General features: G+C 41.6%; 1 protein-coding gene across 1 annotated transcript; it reads left to right on the top strand.

Moving 5' to 3' along the window:
• Window positions 1-755: 755 nt before the first annotated feature.
• LOC310867555 (uncharacterized protein) lies at window positions 756-26216 on the top strand (the record flags this gene model as incomplete). Its single annotated transcript, XM_083777670.1, has 7 exons — window positions 756-788; window positions 2762-2844; window positions 3596-4027; window positions 17969-18106; window positions 22643-22732; window positions 23624-23725; window positions 26125-26216. Exons 2-7 carry the CDS (start codon window positions 2775-2777, stop codon window positions 26214-26216), a joined length of 924 nt encoding a protein of 307 aa, XP_083633796.1. The 5' UTR covers window positions 756-788; window positions 2762-2774.
• Between the last annotated feature and the right edge of the window lie 1691 nt (window positions 26217-27907).

Genomic DNA, 27907 nt, shown 5'->3' with positions numbered 1-27907 from the left:
TCACGACTCAAGAACAACTACCATGAAATTCTGACACGCTTTGATGTTGTGGACATCTGGCTAGGTGAAAACAAAAGAAACCCGATTAGCATTTGAGTACTTGGGTGGCTGCACCCAACACTTTTAACACCTCTTGGACGCCGGACGGCCGGTGGAGTAGTCTCTCAAGACAGACTGTTGCCTCGCAACAGTTGAGAAACAACAGGGGAGGCGCTGTTTTCCCGAATATTTGACGATGGGATTCTCAGATTGCCGGCGGAGAGGTCCAAAATGTTCGGAAAATCTGTAATGTAAATGTAAAATGTCTTCATGGGGGCCTAAAGGGGCCTTGGGAGTCTTCATGGGGGCTGCAGCCCCGTGGCCCCCACAGACTCTACGTGGTTGTGTGTGTGTGTGTGTGTGTGTGTGTGTGTGTGTGTGTGTGTGTGTGTGTGTGTGTGTGTGTGTGTGTGTGTGTGTGTGTGTGTGTGTGTGTGTGATCCACTCGATGTTTGTGTGATGTGTGTGTAATCCACTTGAGAACCGTTCATCCCACTGATTTCAAATTTGACACAGGCGTTCCACACCCCCATAGGGAGTGCAGTGCCCAGTGTCGAGTCGGTTGGACCCACGGTTGTCCATAGCCTCAGGGCCCCTGCCCAGTGTCCATATATGGAGCTGTTCTGAGTCTCTGACATCACAACACTCATGGCATGCCTGACACAGAACTCCATATATAGGAATAAAGGGACAGAGAGACAAATCTCCATATAAAAGGGACACAGACATGGGTGGAACGGGTACAACAGGTAGGCCTATTGTATAGCTGGGTGGGGCAAGGATCTTATCTAGCGCCACCAGGAGGCCGACTTTTGTACCTTTTAAAAAAAAAATTATATTACTCCTCCATATTGTCCAAAGATCCCGCTAATCTTTTCACAGTATCACAACCTGACCTGCCCTGGTGGAGACCTGTGCCTCGAGGGGCACTTTTTCTAGTTAGGCCTAAAAAAAAAAAAACTTTGGTTTCCGATTGGCTGTCATTTTTGGGCTGAGTAGGTAGGGAATTTATTTTATTTTATTTTTTTATTTTATTTTTCGTGGGAAAGTTGGGTAGCAAGGAATTTATTTTATTTATTTATTTTTTTTCGTGGGAAGGATGGGTAGAGAGGATTTTTTTTAAACTTTTTTTTTTTCCTACGGCAATGATGGATAGGCTTCTTTTTTAATAACTTCAATATTTGCCTGAAATACCATATTTTAAATAATGAATGGTTCAAGTACACATAACACTACGTCTACATGCCTACAGCTAAACATTTGAAAACTTTGAATAGAATGTCCACACACTGGTTGAATACTTAATACGCATGTTTCATGATAAATTATTTTTATGTGATGTATTCCCATGCTTTTTGTTCTTGCTTAATGTAAATCGCTCTGGATTAAGAGCGTCTGATAAATGCCTAAATTGTAAATTGTACTGTCTTACAGTAACTAGAAGGCTCTGACAGTAATGAAATGCACAGTCACGTCAAACTGCTGCCCCTCCTCCTGCCTGCAACTCAGTTCATTTGAACTGTGGAATCATGGCAGGTCTAAGACTACATTTGCAAGCCCCCTATTTTATTTAGTTGCGCCTGTGTTTTGGGGTGGCATGAATCTTTCATGCTTGTAAACATTGTGAAATCACGTGTACTTCATTTATTGGCCATCCAGTTTTAGGTAACGGTGGTGTCAGCAACAACCCACCTAACGTAAAACAACCTCTGCTTTCCAGCTCATGTTTTGACATAAAAAGTTAGAACGTGTTGCTGGCATCAACATAGCTATAGTGCTAGTTATTAAAAGACAAAAACATAGCTAACGTTAGCCCCATATATGATATGTGCCCTCTCCTCTCCCTACGCCCATTCATGTTTTGACATAAAAAGTTAGAACGTGTTGCTGGCATCAACATAGCTATAGTGCTAGTTATTAAAAGACAAAAACATAGCTAACGTTAGCCCCATATGTGCCCTCTCCTCTCCCTACGCTCATTCTGTAGCTCCGAGCACATATATGGGGCTAAGCTAACGTTAGCTAACGTTCTGACGGGGTAGAAGCATGAGCCGAATGGGTTTCCTCCTCCTCGCATCTCAGGGCTATAGATACCGAAAGTCAAACATGCCCAGCACGCACCCAGCCTGGGCGCCTAGAGGCTCCAGGGTGGGGGGGGAGAGTATGTCGGCTGAGATGATAGTCCATTTATCCGCTCGGTCGTGTCTCCCTTCTGCGGACTTAAACCGACACCGGCACGGTTTCACCTCCTTAATTATGTCTTCAAATGTTTTTGTACTCAATCGTATGATCTGTGGCGGTGCTTTGCACGGGCAGTGGACAGTCACAGACACCGTGCACAGGTCCATGCTGTATGTTGTCACTGTTGTGTTGTGCGTCTCCTCGCGATGACGCATTCCAAAACATTTGCGCACGTGATATTTTAGACGAAAGAAAACTTTATTTTGACTTTGCGCGTCCCAATGGTCTCATCAAAGATAATTTTAATTTTAATAAAGACCTTTTGGGTCTTACTCGGTCGCATTCTGAGCTTCTTTTTTTTTTTTTTTTTTTTTCACCAAATGCCAATAAAATAATATGAGTCGCGCATATTTAATAGTCGGTCGGCAACCGGAAACCAAAGTTTTTTTTTATTAGGCCTTAGTTAGTCTGTTATTCTTGAAGTTAAGTGTCTCTTTTAAAGTCTTTATTAATCTTCAAATTTAACTTTGTTTCTTTCCAGACAGCAGGTGCAGATGAACTATCCAGACTCAGTCAGACCCGTTTCACTGAAACAGGAGGAACCTGAAGACCAGCCAGACCTCAGTAAGTCTCTCTCCTTTTCAGCTTCAAGGTGTTCACTGTCACATAGGGTTGTGGATAAATACATAAGTGTCTCTTTTAAAGTCTTTATTAATCTTCAAATTTAACTTTGTTTCTTTCCAGACAGCAGGTGCAGATGAACTATCCAGACTCAGTCAGACCCGTTTCACTGAAACAGGAGGAACCTGAAGACCAGCCAGACCTCAGTAAGTCTCTCTCCTTTTCAGCTTCAAGGTGTTCACTGTCACATAGGGTTGTGGATAAATACATTTGCGACCAGGTGTAAATGAGTGTATATTCCGTACACTTAAATCTCACGTATCATTCACCAAAGATGGCGTAATGGCTTAATTTGTGCATATCGCAGGTGTAACTCGTTTCACCTCTTTCCCAAGCGACTTCGCCTGGTGTCGCCAGGTGTAATAGAACATCCATGCTCATTTCACACCATATAAGACAACAGACAACAAGCTGGCTTAAAACGTAGACTTGCAAACACGCCGATGCCATTCATTGTATATAATGAACCCTAGTGACTGTCAGTCTCTCTGTCAGACCGTCATGTTAGTGAACCATAGCGATAATCTTAGTTTTAAGGGTAACTGTTTTATAGTTGTAATATTACACACGAGGGATGTTCTTTATCGTCATTAATTAATGTACGCCTGCGGTGCCACAGGTGCGAGTTCCAAAAGGCATCGCATAAAGACCACCCTCTTGTGTAATATTACTTAATTTAATCGCTTCATTTCAGACCAGTGTGTGGAGTCCAGACTGCAGGTGAAGATGAACTCTCCAGACTCGGTGAAGGACATCTCCATTAAACAGGAGGAACCTGAAGACATCTCCATTAAACAGGAGGAACCTGAAGACATCTCTATTGAACAGGAGGAACCTGAACTCATATCTATTAAAGAGGAGGAACCTGAACTCATATCTATTAAAGAGGAGGAACCTGAAGACATTTCTATTGAACAAGAGGAACCTGAAGACCTCTCTATTAACCAGGAGGAACCTGAAGACATCTCTATTGAAGAAGAGGTACCTGAAGACCCCTCTATTAACCAGGAGGAACCTGAAGACATCTCTATTGAAGAAGAGGTACCTGAAGACCCCTCTATTAACCAGGAGGAACCTGAAGACATCTCTATTGAAGAAGAGGTACCTGAAGACCACCCAGACCTTGGTATGTATTTTCACTATACGATAATTATTGGCAGAAATAGCATGACAATCTAACACAGTGGTTCCCAAAGGACCATGTCAAGGACCCCCAAATTGACACTAATGTGTCTGCCGACCCCCATTTGAAAAATATATGCCAGGGAGGGACCTCCATTATAGAATATTTTGACTGCTCTAGCAGTGATTCTCAGCCCGTTTAATTTGCATATTAGTCTACAGACCCCATTGAATTGCATTTCTATCTCTGGGACCCCCAATTTATATTGTTAAATCAATGTTGGGGTTAATTTGGTTCCATTTGTACACTCTCAGAGTTACAGACGCAGAAGGGTCCATTTGGTTCCTAACTATCATTTAGCTGGGTACCTCCTGGAACTCCCTCAAGGACCCCTGGGGGTCCCCGGACTCCACTTTGGAAACCACTGATCTAAGAAACAAGTCCCCAGGACTTTGTTGTGTAATCATATTGGCCTAAATGTTTTAGTGTACCTTACCCTAATCCCTTGATACTGAGTGCCAAGCGGGGAGACATTGGATCCTACTATTATAGTCTTTGGTAAGACCCGGCCGGGGGATTGAACCCAGACCTCCCGATATCGGGGCGGAAACTCCAAAATGTTAACATATTATATTAAGCACTTGTCAAGTAGTCTTTCAAACGGCTATGATTTATTAGCATTGTTGGGCAATAACAATTTACTAGTAATATATTACTGTAATATAATTACCCAGTAACAAGTAGTGAAAGGTATTACTCTGCCAAAACGTTAATACCAGTAAGACGCCCTAAGGGCGAGAAGCGACCTCCCCCTAAAGGGGGAGCTCGCGTGCACGCATCCGCCTGGGTGACGTCAGACTGCTGGGCTGGCGCTTTGTCATGGGGAATGAATTCTGTACTGGACATAGAATGTCAGAACAGGTCAGCGCCATATATGGAGATCTAAGGGTGGCAGCGGGGGCAGTGTCTTGTGTGTACAGGGTTTGATGAGAAAATGGCACAAATGACATATTACGCATTTTTGTTTGCCTACCGTTTGAAAGCATTTACTGTAGTTTAAAAGGTTATGATATATTTTTTCTTTATTTTGTAAACTTTTTGGCTGATTGGTGACTCTTATTATATTATTTAAAACAATTGAATTCAGTTCTAAAAGAAGCTGACTAAACATATTGTGTTATGGAGCGATATGCGGCCGTATCGCTCCGGTTGTCTGATTTGGATCGGAGTGCATCGTCTCTGCCCGAGATAGACCAGACTCCCTTCTGGCAGAATTAAAATGTTGGCCAGCAGGGGGAGTGGTTACACCACCAGGCTAAGAGGGCAGTGCTAGGGCCGATTCATACTCCTATTTTAGAGCTGAATAAAAGTCGGTTCGGCTCTGTAGAGCCTAAAATGTGACGTCATTTGAGGTTCGGGGGGGTGCCTACCGTCCTAAAGTCGTCTCTTCGGTGCTACTGAAAATTTCTGACGAGCTGAAATCATTTCGGCACTACAGCGGTAAAATAGGAGTATGAATCGCCCCCTACTCTGTTGAATCTAAACAAAGAGGATGGCTGAATGTCGCATTAATTATTTTATCAAAAAGTACATAAAATGTTTCCAAAACAAATTGAGGTGAGAAATGACCAATGCAGTGACATACACCTGACTCAGCAATGTGAGGAGTTTAGATCGCATCATTTAAATTACGTTTGGACGCTGTGAGACTGTTGGAAATCTCAGCTGTGGTTGGCTCAGAGCCACCCAGCTCTGGTTTCACTGGGAATTACGTTTAACGAGGCTCGAACCTCCATTAATTTGATATTTCTCAAGATTGTTGGTGTTTTTATGTTCCCCGGTGTATTTTTACACCCCAAAAAGTTGTTTTTCAAACAGGAAGACATTCATTGAGAAAAATGTGATGTTCTGTGTGTCTGAATGGGCCCTCTCAGATTCTTCCCATATATGATCCGGAGACCAATTTTAATAGTCCTTCCCCAAGTTCCCCCTTTAACTTTGCCTCCACCCACCCTTTAACCCATTCTGGGCGCGAACCCCTTTTGCTGTTTCTAGCATTATGTCATACTTTAGCTATTGAAAAATAGCAGATCTACAAGCTCATAGCAAGCTTGTAGATTTTTGTAAAATTAATAAGGTGAGGAGGACAGGGGCGTGGACATTTTTGGTATTGCAGCTGAAATGGATGACCTGAGAGGATGAAAATGAATGATCTGAGTGGTTGTTTAGTGGGTATAAAGAGGCAACATTTATATAATGCATTTAATTTTAAATTAATGGTGGAGCCCCTTTAAGATATGGTTGCAAAAAGCCATTTCAGCTGGTGGTTAACAACATTGCAATAAGTGTATCGTCTTCTAACATAGATTTCAGTGTTCACTTGAAAGCTTAGTCTGTGATTAATATGTACAAACTTTAATAATGACCATGACATTGAAGTACATTAATTATTTCTCTGCAAAGTACGAATAAGTTCGTACCCCCAGCTATGGGACGTTATCTGCTACCGTTTGCTCCATATATGAAGCGGTTGAGCCCAAAACCAATTTTTAACATTGGTCCGGTTGCTATTCAACGCCTCCGTCACCACCAGCTATGGGATCTTTGCATCCACTCTCCATTTACCTGCCTCGGTTAAAAGCAGGATTTTCAAAGCCCCGTAACTCTGCTTCTACATTCGCTGTCCATGGTAATCCTGATTCATCTGATGTTCGGATGTCATTTGTGACTTTGTCTCGCATCGCTCTCACCATGTTTATGGCAAAAGGGAAACGGCGTGAGCTAATTATAGCCGATGGTTACAATGGTGCCTAGAGATGCAACCAATCCGATATTATATCGGGATCGGCCTCTGATCCAGCTTAATGTATCTGAGATCGGATTTGACGCCACCGATACACGCTCCGATACAGGAGGGGGACACGTGTTTAATGTTTACTACAGTCTGTCCTGCACAGACAGTGCAGTGAGCGAATCCAACCTCCAGTATGTACAGACTTCAAACAGTTTATAGAAAAAAGCCCCACTAAGGTGCAATATGCAAGAGAATGGAATCACTTACAGACTTAAAGTATTACTTAAAGTACTTACAGTATTAAAAGTATAAAGTTTACCCGTCGTCGCACGGATCAGTCAAGTCACTGCATGCGCAGTTCAGTTGTGTGGAGCTGAGTTCTGACATTGTTGTTGATGAGATTGCTCTTGTAATCCATTCTTCTGCTATATATATTAACTGCACACACATGCTGTTTAGCGTGTGATTAAATATTTGTAACTTTATTATTGCCATTGAAAAGAAATGCTGCTGTGACGATGATGATGATGAATAAGCGCGCGTCTTCGTCGCAGTTAAATCCGTCTTTATATAATTGGCTCAGTTATCAAACCATGACATTGTTGTCAGAAGCTCAAATATTGATTCAGATTGTAAGTTTAGTGCAATTCTTAAGACAAAGACAGAGTTTGCAAACTAAAGTAGCAACACAACACCAGCACCATAACAAACGTCCTGACTCCTGAGGTATTTTCTTTCTCCCCGAGTTCTGTCGGTAAGGCTCAAGGCTTTTGTCACATGATAGCGCAACTGATTCCAGGCATCACATTAGGGGTAAAAAGGTACCACGTGTATATAGCAATAATAATAATTACTATTATTATTATTAATAAACCATAGTATTAATTAACAGGTTACATGCAGGCATCACTTTAGGGGTAAAAATGTACCTTTGCACATAATAATAATAAACCATAGTATTAATTAACAGGTTGCCATTTCCTTTAAGTTTACAGGTTAAACACTTCTTATTCTTATTTTTACAGGTTAACACTTAACCATAAACATCCCCTCTTTGAATTTAAATGTAAGGCATTTGTACAATTAATAAATGGCTTATTGAAAGTTAATGCATTTTTTGTATTTATTTGTTTTGCTATGTAGCCTACAGCAAATATCGGATTGGCAAATATCGGATATCGGGAAATTTCAAAATTAATATATCGGATCGGAATTGAAAAATCAGTATCGTTGCATCTCTAATGGTGCCTGCTCAACAGGCTGTGAACATGTGGAAAATCACTCGATCGGCTGGCAAAGGTTAGTTACACTTTTCTGCCACCTAGCTGGCAATACAAGAGTTAAGTACTTGCTTGGCGTACTGCAGCGTGCACGGGGGAACGTCCAGTTAGACCGACTTTTCTGGCCGGTTAAGACACTTCCGCTTCCGCGTGCAGTTATGGTTAGTTAGATGTAGGGTTTGTAATGGTCATTCCAGAATGAGAGGACATTGGGCTTCAGACTGTTTGAAAACAATACTGTATCTTTTACCATTTTCCGTTATGTAGTTATGTACACATCAAAACTATCTAATGCTTGGAATTTATTTTATTTGTTTGCTATACTTGGCGCAAGACTGTTACCAACACCCAGGAACCTGAAAATGTACCATAATTTAAATAAATGTATATACATCCTTTATCATTAGGTGAAGAAAGTAATATTCTCTCTAAATACTATTTGATTTCAGATGAGTTTATTTAAATTAGTTTAAGCAGCTTTTTCAAAATGTATTGTAATAATTAACTTTTCAATAATGCCATGTTACACTTTACAAACTTCAATATTCATTTGCAAATATTTGCTCTAAAACTTCATGCACATCATTACTTAAGGACAATAGGTCAAACACTTGTGAGCTGAGAACCATGTATGATTATGTTTGATTAAAATCATATGGTAACTGGGTTGTAATTAGAGTAACAGGGTTGTAATTAAGTTGAATAGCTACATTACTTTTTCATTATTATTAAGTGCTGAATGTTCCCACCTGCTCACATTTGTTTTTCAAAGTAATCCTTTATTCAGCGGCCCACTGAAGTAGGAGACACATTTAGTAGCATTGTAACGGCTGCTGTGTGAATGTGAATGTGCTTCCTTGTGGTGTAGAAAGTATCAATTATTTAAATCTGGTGATGCTTTTTAGCAGTAAAGCTAAGATTTGTTTCATGTGTCACTGTCACACCCCTGCCTTGGGTAAGGGTAGGGTGCCAACCTCTTAGCACAACCCGACTCAATTCAAATGATGGCAAAGCACGCCGTTGGCAGATTTCAGCATAGTTTATTCAGCTCACAGATTGGCTATTTTCAGCATGCAACAAAGTGTAAAATGACTTATACTGGATCTCTTGTCCACTAGTCCCTTCCTAACATTTTAGTCTAGTTTTTATTTGTTGACGGAATTGTCAATATATTTAGTCTTAGTTTTAGTCATCACAACTTAGTTTTCATTTAGTTTTCGTCAGTGAAAAAAGGTAGTCGACGGACATTTTTCGTCTTAGTTTTAAAGTCGACGTAATCAACACTGCTGGACACGATAGAGACGGCAGCAAATGTGGACTTGGTTAAATTGGAGGATTGCAGTGCTGGTGGAATTGTGCAAAGTTTGCCGTCTGCATTTAGAAAAGTAAAATTTCAATGAGGTATTCCTGACCAAGTGCCTTGTTGGTGCGACATGTGATGGCGCATCGGTCATGTTTGGGCGCAAAAGTGGGGTCGTGGCACGGCAGAATTATTTCCCAACATCATAGGATGGCATTGCTGCGCACACCGACTAGAGCTCACTGTTAATGATGTCTTCAAAGAGATGGGAGCGATTTAATCATTTCTTGACGGCCTCTATGCACTGTACAGCACATCAGGAACAAAATCGAATGGAATTGAAAGAATGTGCAGACGCTCTTGATGTCCAGCTGTGTAGAATTGGTCGTATTCTAGATACGCGGTGGGGGGCCTCCAGCTTTCGAACCGTTGATGTAGTCTGGAAAAGCCTATCCTGCTTTCTATCAGCACTTCACCTCTGCAGCTGCAAGTGATAAAAGAGACGGCGCATCCCGCCAGACGTATGCAGGACTAGCCTTGCGTTTGTCCTCCCATGCTTTTGTCAATAACCTTGGTCTGATGTGGGACGCTTTGCAAGAACTAAGAGAATTATCACTTGAACTACAAAAGCGGGACATCAGGCTATTTTCAAGGAGGTTAAAGTGTTAGCGGCAATAGCAGAACCGGCTGGCACTGGGAGTCACACAAAGCTGTTCCAAGGAGTCAAATTACATGCTGGAAAACGAACCTACAGGAAGCTCTTTTAGCGAGAAACTTGGAAAGTCGCTTGTTGTCACCTGGAGGGCGTAAATCAGCTTCAAATCCGGAAAGAGAAGATTACACCCAGTTGATTGAAGAATTGAAAGTGCTTCACACAGAGTATTGACCTGATGAACCAGATATATTATATGGCCAAACAGAAGTGCAGTATCTCTGTACACGCTTTGGCATTAACTTTTATTGTATCCTAACTAGGCATGCTACGGTATGAGATTTTACAGTATGGTACAGTGCAGGTATTGATAACCTATACCTCGGTATTTATAAAAAAAGAAAAACAATTCCCCCCCATGTCTAGTGACTACCCCCACCTCCTTATAAGCCCTTCTTTGATCCCCAACCTCTACGTTTAACTTTTTTTTTTACCTTTATGAATTGTGTTGTTATTCGTCATGTCATGAATATGAATTGATTACCCAGGACCTGAATGGAAACAAGACTACAAGGACTTTTTTCAGTGATCCCTTTGGACATGTACCCTGACTGTACCCTGTACTGAATACATTTCTGTATTCAATCAAATAATCAATAGCTATTCCCCACTGTATTACACGAGCTACCACTCGAACGAGAGGCCTGATTAATATAATGTTATCAATTAACTATTGACATAATTATTTTAATTATCCAGACCTCCCGTTGATGTTATTGACGTAATTAGTTTTTGTCGTTTTTAATTTGGCTGTGCCGATTTGTCAAAGTTTATTTTTGCTGTGATCAAAAATGAGCTCAGAATCGATTGTTCGACCACTACAGAACAGAAAGGCATAAGACTTACCCAAAATATAGATAGATTACTTTCCTGCAACCACACAGAGAAATGCCAGTTCTGAAGAATATCCAAAAGCACGCACCATGACGGTGATTATAAACAGGCAGCTTTTCTCTGTCCCCCTCCCTCTGCCCCCCCAACTACACACATTTGCAAGTATTTCTCAAACACTGTATTTCTCTCAGGGTCAAAGATGGCCATTCTTTCCTCAAACTAAATGTGCAATCAATTGCTTACAAATAGTAGAGTACAGGCAGAATTCCGATGGAATTGTGCACTTTAGGATAAATGTATGAAATTTGGGAACACAGTTAGAGCATGCCATAAGTAACATTTTTGGCTATAGGGCCATCGCAGATTTGTCCCGTGGTGACCATGGCTGCCAAATGGCCGTTATTCTACAAGTGCAGGTTCTAGACCACCTACGATCTTGATTCTGGTGGCTAATCATACATTTTCAAGGATGTGGAATACACTGGTACTATTTAGATTTGTCCTGTGACCATTTTTGCAGCCATTTTCTTTGCAGCCATTTTTCAAAATGGCCAGTAACCTGCTGTTATTTTACCAATAACTTAAGTTCAGGGGCAGAGCTGGTTGGCGAGCTGGAAGGGGGTCTGGGTAAGAGTACACAGTACACAGACTGGTGTTCCGACCTCACTGGGTACTGGTGACTCAGGAGCAGTTGATTTCGCGAGCTGGAAGAGGGGGTCTGATGAGGAGTACATGGAATACGCCAGATTATGTCCTGGGCTCACTTGACTCTCACATGTCAGTTTGAAAACATGTACAGTACTACATCGATATTACACTTTTCTTTTTACTATTATCTAACATGTTGTAAATAGTACCACTGTATTCGTTATCCGTGAAAATGTATGATTAGTCACCAGAATAAAGAACCTAAATTGTCTAGAACTTGACTTATTGGTAAAATAACAGCAGGTTGGCAGCCATTTTGAAAAACAGCTGCAATGGTCACAGGACGAATCAAAATAATACCAGTGTATTCCTCATGCTTGAAAATGAGGGATTAGACACCAGAATCAAGATCCTAGATGGTCTAGAACCTGCATTTGTAGAATAACGGCCATTTGGCGGACATTTTCCAAATGACATGGTCACCACGGGACAAATCTGCGATTTAGCCAAACATTTTCCTCATGGCATGCTCTGTGTGCCAAATTTCATACATTTATCATTAAGTGCACGTTTTTTGCCTGTAGGGCCTCCACTATATCACAGAGATACAGTAAAACATTAGGCTGGAAGGATAACACAAAAACACATTTTAGCCGGAATGCTTGGAATGTTAAGCCCCCTCTCTCTCTCTCTCTCTCTCAATCTCTCTCAGGAGGGTTGCCCCGGTCTCCCCAGACTGAGCTCTTCTCCTGTTCCGCGTGTCCATCTTCCTTCACATCTCAGGGCTACCTCAATAAACACTTCAAGAGGAGACACAACGACGTCTATTGCCAAACACTGAGGAGTAAACACATCACCTCAGCAGCAGCCTGTCAGTCAACCAATGGCTCTGTGACCAGGCAGAAATCAGGAGGCACAGGCCACCAGCTTGTCCCCACTGGAGAAAAACCTTTCCAGTGTAGTGAATGTGACAAGTGTTTCAGTCGGCCACACTACCTGAAACAACACCAGCGATTCTCCCACACCGGAGAAAAACCTTTCCAGTGTAGTCAATGTGACAAGTGTTTCAATCGGCCAAGTCACCTGGAGTCACACCAGCTTGTCCACACTGGAGAAAAACCTTTCAAGTGTACTCACTGTGACCAGAGTTTCAATCAGTCACAAAACCTGAAGAAACACCAGTTGGTCCACACAGGATATAAACCTTTCAAGTGTACTCACTGTGGCAAGACATTTAGTCTGTTAGGCGGCCTGAACAGACACCGGCTTGTCCACACTGCACAACAACCTTTCCAGTGTACTTACTGTGGAAAGAGATTTAATCTGTCAAGCTCCCTGAGAAGACACCAGCTTGTCCACACTGGAGAAAAAACATTCCAGTGTACTCACTGTGGCAAGAAATTTAGTCAGTTAAATGACCTGAACAAACACAAGCTTGGCCACGCTGCAGACAAACCTTTCCAGTGTACTCACTGTGACCAGGGTTTCATTTCGTCATGTCACCTGAAGCGACACCAGCTTGTCCACACTGGAGAAAAACCTTTTAGATGTAAACATTGTGACAAGAGTTTCAATCAGTCACAAAATCTGAATTCACACCAGCTTATCCACACCGGCGAAAAACCTTTCCAGTGTACTCAATGTGACAAGACTTTTCGTCTGGCAAGCACCCTGCACAGACACCAGCTTGTCCACAACAACATTGTAATAGTTGACTAAAACTAACAAAAAAAACGAAAATAATTTAAAAAACATTTCAGTTAACTAAAACTAAAGAACTAAAATATATAGAAAAACGATAACTAAACTAAAACTGTATTGTGTTTTATTATTATTATTATTTATTTACATTTTTATCCCATACATTGTGTATGCCAACCTGGGGAGAGCAACGGATTGACCTCATGCTTCCTTCCAAGCTGCTTTTCCCATGACGCAGGACGTGGAAGGACGTTATTCCAACAAGTTCCTGTCCCCTCCATCAAGTGGCCAGTGGGAGACTAGTTTAGAGACCAGGATTATTGCATGTTTTGTTTTTTACAAGGGTATCAACCCTACGGGACATGGGTAGAACATGCAAACACAGAAAGATCCTTTTGCCAACCCCACCTAGGGTATGGGCACTGACGGGAGGAGTAAACACGTCCACAGCGGGAATCAAACCCAGGACCTTCTAGCTGTGAGGCAACAGCGCTACCGACTGCGCCACCGTGCCCAATAGATTTACACATAGATTAACATTTCTAGGAACGCAGTGTTGACAATGATGTTGTTTTTCTGTTCATAGACATCCTGCACATGGTGGTGTGTAAGGAGGTTTGTCCTGAACAGGAGAGGAGTCCCAGTCTGCTCCAGGAGGAACCAGAGCCTCCACACATTAAACATGAACAAGATGAGCTACTTCAAAGACCAGTGGAGCCTGTTGGGTCAATGTTGACATTACCAGCAGTGAAAGACATCTCTCCACACTACTCTGAAGTTAAAGTTGAACTTGAATCTGACACTGAAGTCACTGAAGACAGTGGTGACTGGGTGGAGACAAGTGCAGGTGTCCACACTGGAGAAAAAACATTCCAGTGTAAACTGTGTACCAGGAGTTTCAGCCGTTCAAGTTGTCTCAAGAGACACCAGATTGTCCACACTGGAGAAAAACTTTTCTGCTGTAAACATTGTGACACGAGTTTCAGTAGGACGTATGACCTTAAGATACATCGGCGTAGTCACACTGGAGTAAAACCTTTCCAGTGTAAACATTGTGACAAGAGTTTTAGCAGGTCACATGACCTGAAGAGACATCAGCGTTGCCACACTGGAGAAACTGGAGAAAAGTCGTTCCACTGTAAACATTGTGACAAGAGTTTTGATCATTCGTCTCACCTGAAGGCACACGAACGTGTCCACACTGGGGAAAAACCTTTCCACTGTAAACATTGTGACAAGAGTTTCAGTCGGTCAAATGACCTGAAGAGACACCGACATGCCCACACTGGAGAAAAACCTTTCCACTGTAAACATTGTGGCAAGAGTTTCGCTAGGTCAACTATTCTGACAAGACACCAGTGTAGAAAAACGTTACCATTGTAAACAGTGCAGCGGCCGGGACTGAGAAAAAAACGGATGTAAGAGAGGGGGGACCGGTCCGCTGCCGTGAGCCCGCTGATCTTTCTCTACACTTCGCTCACTCACGCTATTATGTCCATATAGTTTAGATTAGATAATCTAGAGTCTAGCTAATCCAACCGATGGATTGAGAGGACGTGTACACACGAAAACTAGGAAATATGACTATATTATACTAGTCCTAAAATCCTACTGGTAGCCTACCAGTATCCCAGAGAATTTAATTTTAAATTGTGTTACTTGTCTATAAATCTGTTTGTGGCTCTGGGCCCAGCTACATCTCAGACATGCTGAAGCCATATGAACCATCTAGAACCCTTAGGTCATCTGGGACTGGCCTACTAATTGTTCACCCCATAGTTGGAACAAAACATGGGGACGTAACATTTCACTATTATGCACCACAAACCTGGAATAATATGCCAGGTTACATTAGGAAATCCCCAACCAAGCTAATTTTCTAATTTAAAAACGTATTTATTTAACATTGCCTATCCTAATGATTTTCAATAACGGGTCTTGCCTAGGCTTTTAATCAAAGGTGGGAGTATTTGTTCTAATTTATATGCTCCTTTATCGTACAGTATTTAATTGTGTATTGTAATTTGTTCATTTTTGAAGTGAACTGTAGCCTATTTGTTTTTATTCTGTGAAGCACTTAGTTTGAATTGTGTATGAAAGGTGCTATATAAATAAAATTGCCGCATTTTCATTGATATCAAACAAACTAAATCAAATATTTTTTGGGGGTTTGGCCTATCCTAAGGTACCTCCTTGCTGTTTGCGCATGCACGCTGCCGTTCACTTCCCTGTTTACCACTCAGAAAGAAAGGCTCGTATCTCCTAGAGCTCTCCGTGGTTTTGACCAGATGGATATACTAAGCTCTTCATTTCTGACTTCAACATGCCTCTCATTTAAAATATGAATGCGAGGGATTATCGAGCGACTTTATCATAATCATAGCGAGGTAAGAAAGCAAAATTATTTATCCGTTTTTTTGTACGGAACGGGGGGGCGTTCAGAGTAAAAGATACCATATCTGCGCGGCACTCCCAGCTACTTGCCTGGTATTCCTTGCATGCCAGCAACTAAAACCTGTGTAGCCGCTGCATTTCATCAAATGCACCTGCAATCAATTTAATAAACGAGTCGACCAATTTATGCTCCGATGTGCAGTGTTGGGTCTGGAATATGTATATAGGCTATTTAATGGCATATGGGCAAACTCCGTCTTTTAAAGTGTGAACGAGTATGCTGGCACTGGGAACTGGGGTTTATGCTAACAGCTAGCGGTATAGATGGAGTTAAGTGTCACTTTTTTCTCGGAATAGTGTAGTCCTATATACATTATTGATATTTTTATTTAATAATTAAATTGTATGTTCATAATGTCGTTCAAATAAAAGGTTTTAAACAAAATCACTTCTATTGAAAATATGAAGTATCTACATATAAATGCATTTTTGTGGGCACTCTTTCTTTTCTTTTCTTTTTCGATAGGAATTCCGTGGAAAAGGTCGGCAAATTGCCTGCATTTAAAATGAGCCAATTCCTGGAAAATGTTTAAACCCTACTACCGACCATACTAGTCACACAAACATCACTCTTCAAACCATACACATGCATGTATGAGAAGGCGAAAAAACACGTATATATTTCTTAAATGATAGGAAATACAGCATAAACGTTAGCTCGTAGGCTAATTGCGAATGCAAGAAGCTGGAGGCTACAGTAGCTAGCATATACTCACCGGGGATTTTGAAGGCTGCAGAGATTTCGCTCCACAACTCTACCATTTTATCCTCCTTTGCTACTGTCCAGCCAGGGAGTCTCTTTGTGGTTTTCTTCTTTCTCTTCTGCGGCTACATGCTTGCGCCAGTCCTTGTTGCTTCGTGCGTGTCTGTGTGTACTGTATCCGGCTGAGTTTGTTACTTCCTGTTTATGTTCGGGGGAGAGGGCCTCTATTGGTTGACAATAAAGCACCGAAGTCTGGTACCCTAGTCAAAATATGGCCCTTGAGGAAAATTAATTGGGGAACCCTGCCATAGGGGGATTTTAGATTGCCTCATAAGAACTGTTTGAAAAATAAACAAATCATCCAGGCCGTATAGATATGAAGAATCAACTGACTGAGAGAAAACGCCAGTGTTACTCCTGCTGAATTTGTTACATTTTCGCTAGGAACAGACTGCATGAGTGACTGACTGTCACAAACGATACAGAGACACCTCCCTGACAATAACGCTGAGACAGCTTGTTTATTTTTGGACCACAATGCTTATAGTAGGTGCCACCTAGTGGTCACCAGTTTAGGCTCTGAGTGCCAGACCTCCCATTATAAAAAAAAGAGGGCGTTTTTTTATTATTATTTTATATACGTCTATACGGGCATGGCATCCAGTGCATAGCGTATTTAGATACGGGATGACGTCCCTGGCACTTAAACAGTTCACCCCATGTTATTCTCCATAGAGAAATTAAACCAGGGGAATCGAGAGGATGAGCGAGTGAAGACAGGACTTCGGCGCTCTAGCCTGTATTTCATAGGCCTACTCATTCAGACTAGAGTTCTCAGCGGGCCCGAAAATTAAGGCCCGGCCCTAACTGGGCCCTAACTGATCAGGCCCTAGGCCCGGCCCGGCCCGACTAATTAGCATAGATTTTAGTCCCGACCCGGCCCTAAAACGTTGTGTTGGGTCGGGCCTGGTCGGGTTTGTGCAGAATTTGAGAACTCTACACAGAGTAAAAGTGAAACGCCAGTCAGCACCATCTTCATAATAGATAAATACGCAAACAGACAGAACAGAACTATTATTTTTATTATTCTAAACAAATTCAATATATATATATTTTTTCATGGAGCCCTAGGCCCGGCCCGGCCCTACTGATTAGCATACATTTTAGGCCCGGCCCGGCCCTAAAATGTCGGGTCGGGCCTGGTCGGGTTCGAGTTTGAGAACTCTAATTCAGACTCTGCCCCGACTTGCTTTTATTGTGACTATGAAATTGTTAGAAAAGTCAGCAGGTGTAAGCCCTGCTTAGGTAATTCCCAAATTAGAGCTCACATATTGATTGATTTGATTGATTGGAGGTGCAGTATACCATTAAATAGGATATCACAAAAAAACACTTTAATTTGATTCTTTAGTCAGTCTTAGTAGGTACGTAGCTATGCACATGGAAGATGGGACACTACAAAATAGTTTACATTTAAGGAACCTAGTGTTGACTATCATGTTATGTTTCTGCTCCTAGCTATCCTGCACATGGTTGTGTGTAAAGAGGAGGTTTCTCCTGAACAGGAGAGAAGTCCCAGTCTTCTCCAGGAGGAACCAGAGCCTCCACACATTAAAGAGGAAGACGAGGAGCAATTTCAAACGTCAGAGGAGCTTGGTGGGTCAAAGTTGACATTATTAGCAATTCAAACTGAAGTTGATGAAGACATCTCTCAACACTGCTCTGAAGTTGAAGTTGAACTTGAATCTGACACTGAAGTCACTGAAGATGATGGGGAGACAAGTGCAGGTGTCCACACTGGAGAAAAAACATTCCAGTGTAAACATTGTGAAAAGAGTTTCATTCGGTCGGATCACCTGAAATCACATCAGCTTGTCCACACTGGAGAAAAACCTTTCCACTGTAAACATTGTGACAAGAGTTTCAGACAGTCGGGTTACCTAAGGACACACCAGCGTATGCACACCGGAGAAAAGCCCTTCCACTGTAAACTGTGTAACAAGAGTTTCAGTCAGTCGGGTCAGCTGCAGACACACCTTCGTGTCCACACAGGAGAAAAACCTTTCCATTGTAAACATTGCGACAAGAGCTTCAATCAGTCAAGTCTTCTGAAGACACACAACCGTATCCACACTGGAGAAAAACCTTTCCACTGTCAACATTGTGAAAGGAGTTTCAGTCAGTCAGGTTCTCTAAAGGCACACCAGCGTATCCACACTGGAGAAAAACCTTTCCACTGTGAACTGTGTGACAAGAGTTTCAGTGAGTCAAGGTCTCTGAAAATACACCAGTGCATTCACACCAAGGGAAAACACAATTGAGGTGAATAGAAAAGCAGAACTATTATGGCTATTCATATTGATCCTTTCAACTCTGTCTCATTTAGCAAGGACTTGTCTTTTGAAGACATTTTTCTTGTTCTTTCCTCAATTAGTTTTTAAGTGTTAACGACAACCATTTACGTGTATTTATATCTATTTATTTTTTAGGGTCCAGCTTTAAGGGTTTCTGTAAACGCAAACATTGAAGACAAAGTGTGTAAACACAAACATTTATGACAAGTGTGGACCCAAATTGTGATTGGCCAGAATGAGATGTATGATGACATATGATGATAAGAGTGCCCCTCACTTCACACGGGTGTGATTTCTTTTTATATCCAGGGTCAGAAATAAGGATTGCCCGCTTGTCCGGGGCATGTTAGAAAAACTCTGCTTATTCTCATAGCTTTAGATTGCCACCAAAATTAGTGTGCAAGTTAGCATTCCACTGATTGAATTTGTGCAAGTTCACGGTTATTAATGAGCCCCTAACATCGACATTCTGATCACTTCAATCTGAGCCTCAATTTCCGAGGGCAATGCGGCCAATGATCGTGCTTATAATGGTAGTGGACGGTGGGGAAACATTTCATTGACGGACCACAGCAGAAGTGAGCGTTGCCTAGCATCGGCGAAGCTACTAGACGGTAGATATAAGAGAGGCTATACTGAATCAATAAAAGCCCCAAAAGAGTGCCAGGATTTCTTTCTAAATAGAAGCTTGTGGTGCCGGGACAATATGGCCGCTTTTACTCTGTAAGCCCCCCCCCCCCTTCCGTTCCAGACAAAAACCGGGAGACATATTTTTGCATGCTTACCTCGCTAAGATTAAATAAAGTCGCTGATGATCGCTCACTTCATATTTTGAACAAGAGGCCTGTTGAAGTCAGAAATGAAGAGCTTAGTTACTGTACTATTAATAATGGATTGCATTTTTATAGCGCTTTTCTATGTGGTTACTCAAAGCGCTTTACAATAGTCCATTCATTCATACATTGGGAGGTGAAGCGGCGAACAGTCGACACCAGTGTCACTTCCCACACGCACTTCCCACTGTGGACGCACTCAGGCCCCCACCACCCGTACACAAAGATGTTTCCTTCTGGTGAAAAAAACATTTTGTACATTTACTGTCTTGTATTGTACTAGCCCTTACCCCTCTCTCTCTCTCTCTCTCATTAGCAGGCAACAGTGCAGCACTATCTCTCTCTCTGTTTCTGGCACAACATTTTGTACATTTACTGTCTTGTATTGTACTAGCCCTTACCCGTTGTGAGATATTGCCCCCCCTGTGGCCGCTGTGGATACTGCGCCCTGGGTATGTTTTTGCATTTTTAATTCACTAATAAATTCATTATTAATTTATAATTTGTTAAATTGGAAAAAGGGCTTAGTTATGACCTCCATATTATTATGGTCAATGCCTGAGTGAAAGTAGGAGCGATTGGTGCAGGCAGTGAGGAGCTACGGCAGTTACAGTGACACACATTCATATATATATATATATATATATATATGATATGATGATTATAGTATGATGATGATATAGTATGATTTATGTGTGGTGTCTTTGTGTCCAAGACAAATGTCTCCCCTGGGTGACAAAATAAAGTAACCTTGAACAGACTCATTAACTAACTTTTTTTGTTTATTTTCAAGAAACTCATGTTTTCTAGTGAGTTACACTACTATGGATTTGATAAGTAGACTACCGTACATTGTGAGAGAAATGCATATGCTGCACCGCTGGCAACAGTACCCAGTCTAGACAGAGCAATTTGGATGGGGAAAGTAGACTAGAGAAGTTATTATAATGTGTCTTAATATCAGACCCTGCAGTCATACATGTATACATACTTGGAATCCATGTTCGAGTACTGCTTCGTCTATTTTTCGCTCAAATTTTTTCATGTTGGAAACAGCAGTATCAAGCGGGGCGCAGCAGGTGCTCAGAGGGTTTGATTAACAGACCACTGAATTCAGCTATTAAGTACCATCAGAATCAAGCATTCAACCAAGCCATGTAATAAGTAAGTAAATAATATCTGGGTAGGTAGTCATTGTCGGGAGGTAATTCATCGACAGGGAGTTTAGCCACCGAGGCCTAACATAAATTAATACATTGACCAAAAACACAACAAAAAAGTATTCCATAAATTTGCGCTGGCAACAAGGAAGTGAGTTGATGAAATGGAATCAATTTTCGGGTACTGCTTTGTCTATTTCTCGCTCAAAAACAAACATTTTTGAGAGCAATGTTTAGAATAGATGTAAATGGCATTGTGTGTGTGTGTGTGTGTGTGTGTGTGTGTGTGTGTGTGTGTGTGTGTGTGTGTGTTTACATGGCTGTCATGTTGGAAACGGCAGTAAATCGAGTGGGGCGCAGGTGGTGCTCAGAGGGTTTGATTAAGGCTCATACATAGTCTTGATTTTCGGTGGTGAGGTGACCACCGAACTACAACATGAAGTCACGAGCCGTGGTGAAGAGCAAACCACCGCCACCACCCCAGCCCTTCTCTCTGTTTTTACTCGGCACCGCCCATGTTATTTCAGCTCCGGTGGTCACCTCACCACCGGAGCGGTGGTCACTGGTCACCCCTCCACCGAAAATCTAGACTAAAAAAATCTAGCCTTTAGGCAGCGGTCTGTTATAGAGTGGAGCGGTCATTATCAAGAAATAACTCAATTAATCACTAATCATTAATTAGTGGTTAATTAATCCTGGTCACTAAACTGCCTCCCCCTGGCTAGCCGGGGCGCCTGATGGAGGGGAAAGGAACTGGTTGGAATAACGTGTTCCTACGTCCAACCAGGGAAACTCCCCCCTGCCAGGTGTAAAGGAGCAACTTGGACACTCAGGCATGAAGGAAGCATGAGTTCAAGTCCGTTGCTCTCCCCTTGTCCCATGGGGACTAGGTTGGTGGAGGGTGTGTAGAGCCCAGGATCACATTAGATTATTGACACAGGGGTGAAAAATGGGTTACAAAATCGTGGGATAAAAAATATATAGAAAAAAAAAGAAGAAATAACTCACTGCTGAATTCAACGATTGACCAATCAGAACCGAGCATTCTACCAAGCCATGTAATAAATTGGTATAATGTATGTTGTATACCCTGTGTATCTATGAGACGTGATCAGACGTGTGCAGCATCAGAGTACTTTTATTATTAATTAAATAATTTAGGAGCAGTTTTCTTTTCTCATGTTTTTTATTTCTCAAGTTGATTAACAACATTATATCAGCCCCATTACACCAGTGTTGTGCCTTGTGAAAATAGCAGATCTACAAGCTCAAAAATGCAACACACTGATTTGTTGTGAGCTTGTAGATCTGCTATTTTCAATATTTTTGGATAAAATATTTTGGGGGAAGATTTTGCCTATCTTGACATTTCGAAACTAGGTATTGATTTATCAATCGGTTAATTTATCAATTTACTGATTTAACCTTTCATATAATTTTAATTGATAGTTTGATTAACTGTAGATGGTTGTTCTCTTCTTTACAGGTTGGGAGTTAGTTGGTTAGTACCCGAGACCAACAGTCTTGACTAATCTCTCAAGAACAAATCCACATATAAGCTTGTAGATCTGCTATTTTTCATCAGCTAAGGTAAAAGCATAATGGGTACCCGACCTGAACAGGTTAAACATCCCCCAGTCAGTCTGGTTAGGTAGAAGCAGGATTGTAGCGTCTGTGCCCTCAGACCATTTTCGGACTTCTCAGCCGGTAGCAGCTGGACGGAATAGTGGTCAGAGCTTCTGGCTGGCGGAGAGCTTTGTAGCAGTGGTCAAGAATATTGTCATTCTTGACACCACTGACTAGGTCTCCAGTTAATAAAGTTGTTATTCAATTGCTTCGTTTCAGACCAGCTGTGTGTGGAGTCCAGACCTGAAGACATCTCTATTAAACAGGAAGAACCTGAAGACATTTATCTTAAACAGGAACCACAACTCAGTAAGTTTAATGTGCTTTCTCTCTTCCTCTATTTTTTCTGTTCTGTTATACGCCTGTCAGAATGTCGTATTAGTGTCTTGGTGTCTGGTTGCCCAGACTATTGTAATTGTAACACTTTATTATTATTCTTTAAGGAGTAACCTTTTTTTTATTCGCTGCTACTCCCACAGTTTTGACGGTATGCACTTGAGCCATAGGCCTATGTCAAATATCTCAAAGAGAAATGTTGTATAGTTAATTGATATTAATTTATTTGTGCATTATATTACCCCAGTGACATGAATGGGAAAATGCAAATGCAAAAGTTACAAAACTTGGAGGGGATGTTCATAATAGTTACTAAAAATTAATTAACTTATGATTATATCGGTCGGCCTCATGGTGGCGCTATATCAGCCCACTTTACCTTTTGGCTTATAACTCTTGAACCTTATGTCGTAAAATCTAAATATATTTTTCCCAAGTGATTTCCCCCATATAGGCCACGCCCATTTCCATCAGGATAGATTTTCCACCATTTATAATTTTCTTCAAAACACACTTTTTTTTCTAAACCTACAGATTTTGTCAGAATCTCACAGAAATCGGTACACATGATCTCTGGACCTATCCGACTGCGTTTACATATTTTTCTCATAATTGTCTCCTTGGAGGAAAGTTTGAAACTCTGAAGCCTGGTTTTGAGTTTCTAGAACCACCTGTGACAACATGTACTTGTTTACTTGGTCAGTCTTAGTAGGTGATAACTATGTGAATGAACGATGGACAAATATACGTGTATACATATATATATATATATATATATATATATATATTATTTTTTTAAGGAACCCAGTGTGTGTCCTGTTATTTTTCTTCTCCTAGACATCCTGCACATGGTTGTGTGTAAAGAGGAGGTTTCTCCTGAACAGGAGAGAAGTCTCAGTCTGCTCCAGGAGGAACCAGAGCCTCCACAGGAAGACGAGGAGCAACTTCACACATCAGAGGAGCCTGGTGGGTCAATGTTGACATTACTAGCAGTGAAACAGGAAGTTGATAAATGCATCTCTCCACACTGCTCTGAAGTTGAAGTTGGACTTGAATCTGACACAGAAGTCACTGAAGACAGTGGTGATTGGGGGGAGGTAAGTGCAGGTGTCCACACTGGAGAAAAAACATTCCAGTGTAAGCTGTGTAACAAGCGTTTCAACCATTCAGATCGTCTCAAGGCACACCAGCGTATCCACACTGGAGGAAAACCTTTCCACTGTAAACATTGGGACGAGAGTTTCGATCAGTCAGGTTTTGTAAAGGCACAGCAGCGTATCCACACAGGAGAAAGACCTTTCCACTGTAAACATTGTGACTGGAGTTTCGGTCGGTCAAGTCACCTTAAGAGACACCAGCGTATCCACACTAGAGAAAAACCAGCTTTCCAATGTAAACATTGTGACAAGAGTTTCACTAATTCAAGTCAGCTGCAAACACACCAGCATGTCCACACCAGAGAAAAACCTTTCCACTGTGAATATTGTGACAATAGTTTCATTCAATTAGGTCACCTGCATACACACCAGCGCATCCACACTAGAGAAAAACCTTTCCAATGTAAACATTGTGACAAGAGTTTCACTAATTCAAGTCAGCTGCAGACGCACCAGCATGTCCACACCAGAGAAAAACCTTTCCACTGTGAATATAGAGGGTATGCGCATGCATAAAGTGAATGGCAGATCGAGTGACAAAGTGAATGTAATGTTGTTTAAAGTCATTTAATGCAATCAAATAGGACTTTTCTGTTTGGATGTTTTTTTTGCCACTCAGTAGGCATTCCCACATAACTTCCGGGTATGATGACGATGTCACGCGCATACCCTCTATTGTGACAATAGTGGAATCGAGCAGCATCGCAAGCGAGGTTTAGTTTAATTTAATTTATTCGTTTTTTTTTCTTAGTTCAAGTTTTTTTTTCTTAGTCTGGGAGCCCAAGCTTATTAAGTCTACCCTTTTATTAAAGCTGTTATAAGCAATAATATGTCAACATTTTAATGACTTTTGTTTCGTTTTTTTTGGTATTCATACAGCCAGCAATGGAACGCTCCCCCAAGAAATTGTCTCTGTGACACATCTAGGGGCCACAATCTGCATTCAAAGATCTTCCTATAGAAGCTTTGTCATTGGTCGATTTGCCTGTCTGCTTCCCGATTGGTTAGTCATTGCGACCAGGTATTGTTTTTGACCAATGACAAAGCTTCTAGGAACATCTTTACATGCAGATTGCGGCCCCTAGATGGCCCCCGCGTTGTGAGCCTGTAGATCAGCTATTTTCAGCATGCAACCTTATTGTAAAACGACTTATACTGGATTTCTTGTCCACTAGTCCCTTCTTCTAGTTTTTATTTGTTGACGAAATTGTCAGTATATTTAGTCTTAGTTTTAGTCACCATAGCTTAGTTTTAATTTAGTTTCCATTCAGTTTAATTCAGTGAAAAAAAGTAGTCGTCGAACATTTTTCGTCTTAGTTTTAGTCGACAAAATCAACACTGCACACCAGGAAATGTTTATTTCACAGTATGTAGAATGGGTACGTTTCAAACGAAAGCACAAGTCAATACAAAAACTGGTACTTTGTGGACGAAACCAGGGTCCTCCATTTTCAATTCATCAGAACATTTAAAGACGTGCAAATATGCACTTCTATGAATGAACAGGAAAAACATGTACAGTATGTGGCCGGTTTCTAATTGCAGCCGTCCGTAGTTGAGAGCGATTTTGGGGATTTGCATTTCTTAATGGGTTCCACATTTTAGTGACCTAGAACCGGAATTAATTTAATCCCTTGTTTTATCCTAATATGGGTTGCACATGGTTTGTTGAACTCCCTCTGGTGTTCTTTGTTGACAATATGATTGGAACCAGGAGAGGGCAGTGTCAGTGATTCCAAGGGTAGATTTGAGGCATGAGTATGGAGTGGTGAATGTTATCAAAGGCTGCACTGAGGTCGATGAGGATGTTTAGTGAGCCGGCGTCAGAGGATAACAGGAGGTCGTTTGTGAGACTGGCCAATCACAACTCGTCTTTTTCGGGACTTGGCAAAACACATAACAGCCTAATATCTGTTTAGCATATAGATGTCTGATAGATGTTAGTCGGTGGCTCAGAGTTAGAGTGGCTGGTTGCCAGTTCGAACCCGTGCTCCCCCAGAGTTAGTGTTGAAGTGTCCTTGAGCAAGACACTGAACCCCTAATTGCTCCTGATGTGCTGGTTGGTGCCTGCATGGTTTCCGCCGCCATCGGTGTGTGAATGTAATGCACAAGCTATGTAAAGCGCCTTGGATAAAGGTGCTATACGTATAAATGCACCATTTACCATTTTACCATTTCATATGATCATTTATCATAACATCTGTTTAGCAGACCACGGTGGCTGGCGCGGGACATCAGAGGAGGAGGGAGGGTGTTTATTTAGGACACAACACGTTCACACATCCAGCGGTAAGTGGTAGAGGTGGTAGAACCTAGTATGGTGGCTGGCATGGGACATGGTTTAGGTCACCACTCATTCACACATCCAGCAGTAGGTAGATGGTAGGGATGGTAGAACCCAGTATGGTGGCGGGTGGTTGTGGGGCATGGTTTGTGACAGGTAGAGGTGGTGGTAGAGGGTTTATTTAGGACACAACTCGTTCACAGATGAAGCGGTAAGTCGTAGAACACACCACGACGCCCCATTCTCCTGAACCTCCGTAATAAAAGTAAACACAGTCCTTGGTTCCTTCTCTGTCGTTAGGCTGTCCAGCACCCCAGAACCTGTATAAATAAATAACATCATTAGACTAACCAGAACCTGAATAAAGAACATTCCTCTGTCATTCGAAATCCTATATACAGCTTGTGCAAGGACGCGCTGCGATTGGCCAGTAGCCACTTTGAGTGTCACTCGGTGGGGGGAAACAACTTCACTATTCGCGGTGGTGCTTCACGTGGCTCACGTTCGCTTGAGACGGCGGGCTTTATCTGCCCAGAAACTACGGATTTGTATTGTTATTAGTTATTAAATATTAGTAGTAGTGAGTAGTTACGTTGGTGAGGTCAGTGGAGTTCCATCGTTAATTTTTTACCCCTCTATCACACGGAACTATGTTTTTTGTGTCCAAAAAATAGTTCAAAGTTGTACGAAAGTTGTGCTAATATTTTAGAAATAGGTCAACGATACGACGTTAGTTTTGTGAATTAATTTACTTTTACTGCGTGGCCCCAGTGCCCCCCACAAAATGACCGGAACTACTTAATATTGACCAAAACCAGAGCAGAACTCCCACCACGGGACTCAGGCAATCAATCAATGCAGTTGCAACCACTCAATTAATGCAGTTGCTGTATTTCATACAGCTTAAGTTCAAAAAATCTGAACTATACCTTTAACCCATTCTTGGCGGGAACCCCTATTGGTGTTTTAAGCATTATGTTATACTTTAGCTATTGAAAAATAGCAGATCTACAAGCTCATAGCGCCGCGCCGAGTGCCGCACTATGAACTTCTGCTATTTTTGAAAAATCGTGAAAATGTGCCTCAAATCTTTGAATATATACTATTCTGAAGGGGATCGTTGGCCAATTAAATATAATTTGTGGGGTCCTTGACATGAAATATTGAGAACCACTGACTGTCAGGATTTAGAACATTTTTTTTTAAATTTGGACGTCAGGCCTAAATGGGTTAAAGGATCCTTCTTCTAGTAAGTACTAGTAGCAGTAGTAGTAGGCAGTAGCAGCAGCAGTAGCAGCAGCAGTAGTAGTAGCAGTAGTAGTAGTAGTGTATTATTAATATTATTAGTAGTATAGTTACATTGGTGAGGTCAGTGGAGTTCCATCGACCCACTTAAAGGATTCTTCCTCTTCTCTGTCACTCAGACCAATCCACACAGCCCAGCCTCTGGTCACAACTCTATCCATAAGATCCTGGACACAGAGAGAGAGAGAGAGAGGGAGAGAGAAGCCTCTAGTACTTCAGTGTTATACACCGTGTATAACACTTAAAATGCTGTAAATGGTGACTTTATCCAAGGCGCTTTAAATTCATCCATTCACACACCCATTCATACAGCTTTTGATTGTGCATTATGTTCATCCATTCACACACATTCATACAGCCACACACACGCGCGCACACACACACACACACACACACACACAC

Source organism: Protomyctophum parallelum (assembly GCF_964188405.1).
Source record: "Protomyctophum parallelum genome assembly, chromosome: 12".
NCBI classification, from domain to species: domain Eukaryota; kingdom Metazoa; phylum Chordata; class Actinopteri; order Myctophiformes; family Myctophidae; genus Protomyctophum; species Protomyctophum parallelum.
The sequence above is the reverse complement of the archived record's forward strand: the minus strand, read 5'-3'. Positions and strand labels throughout refer to the sequence as shown.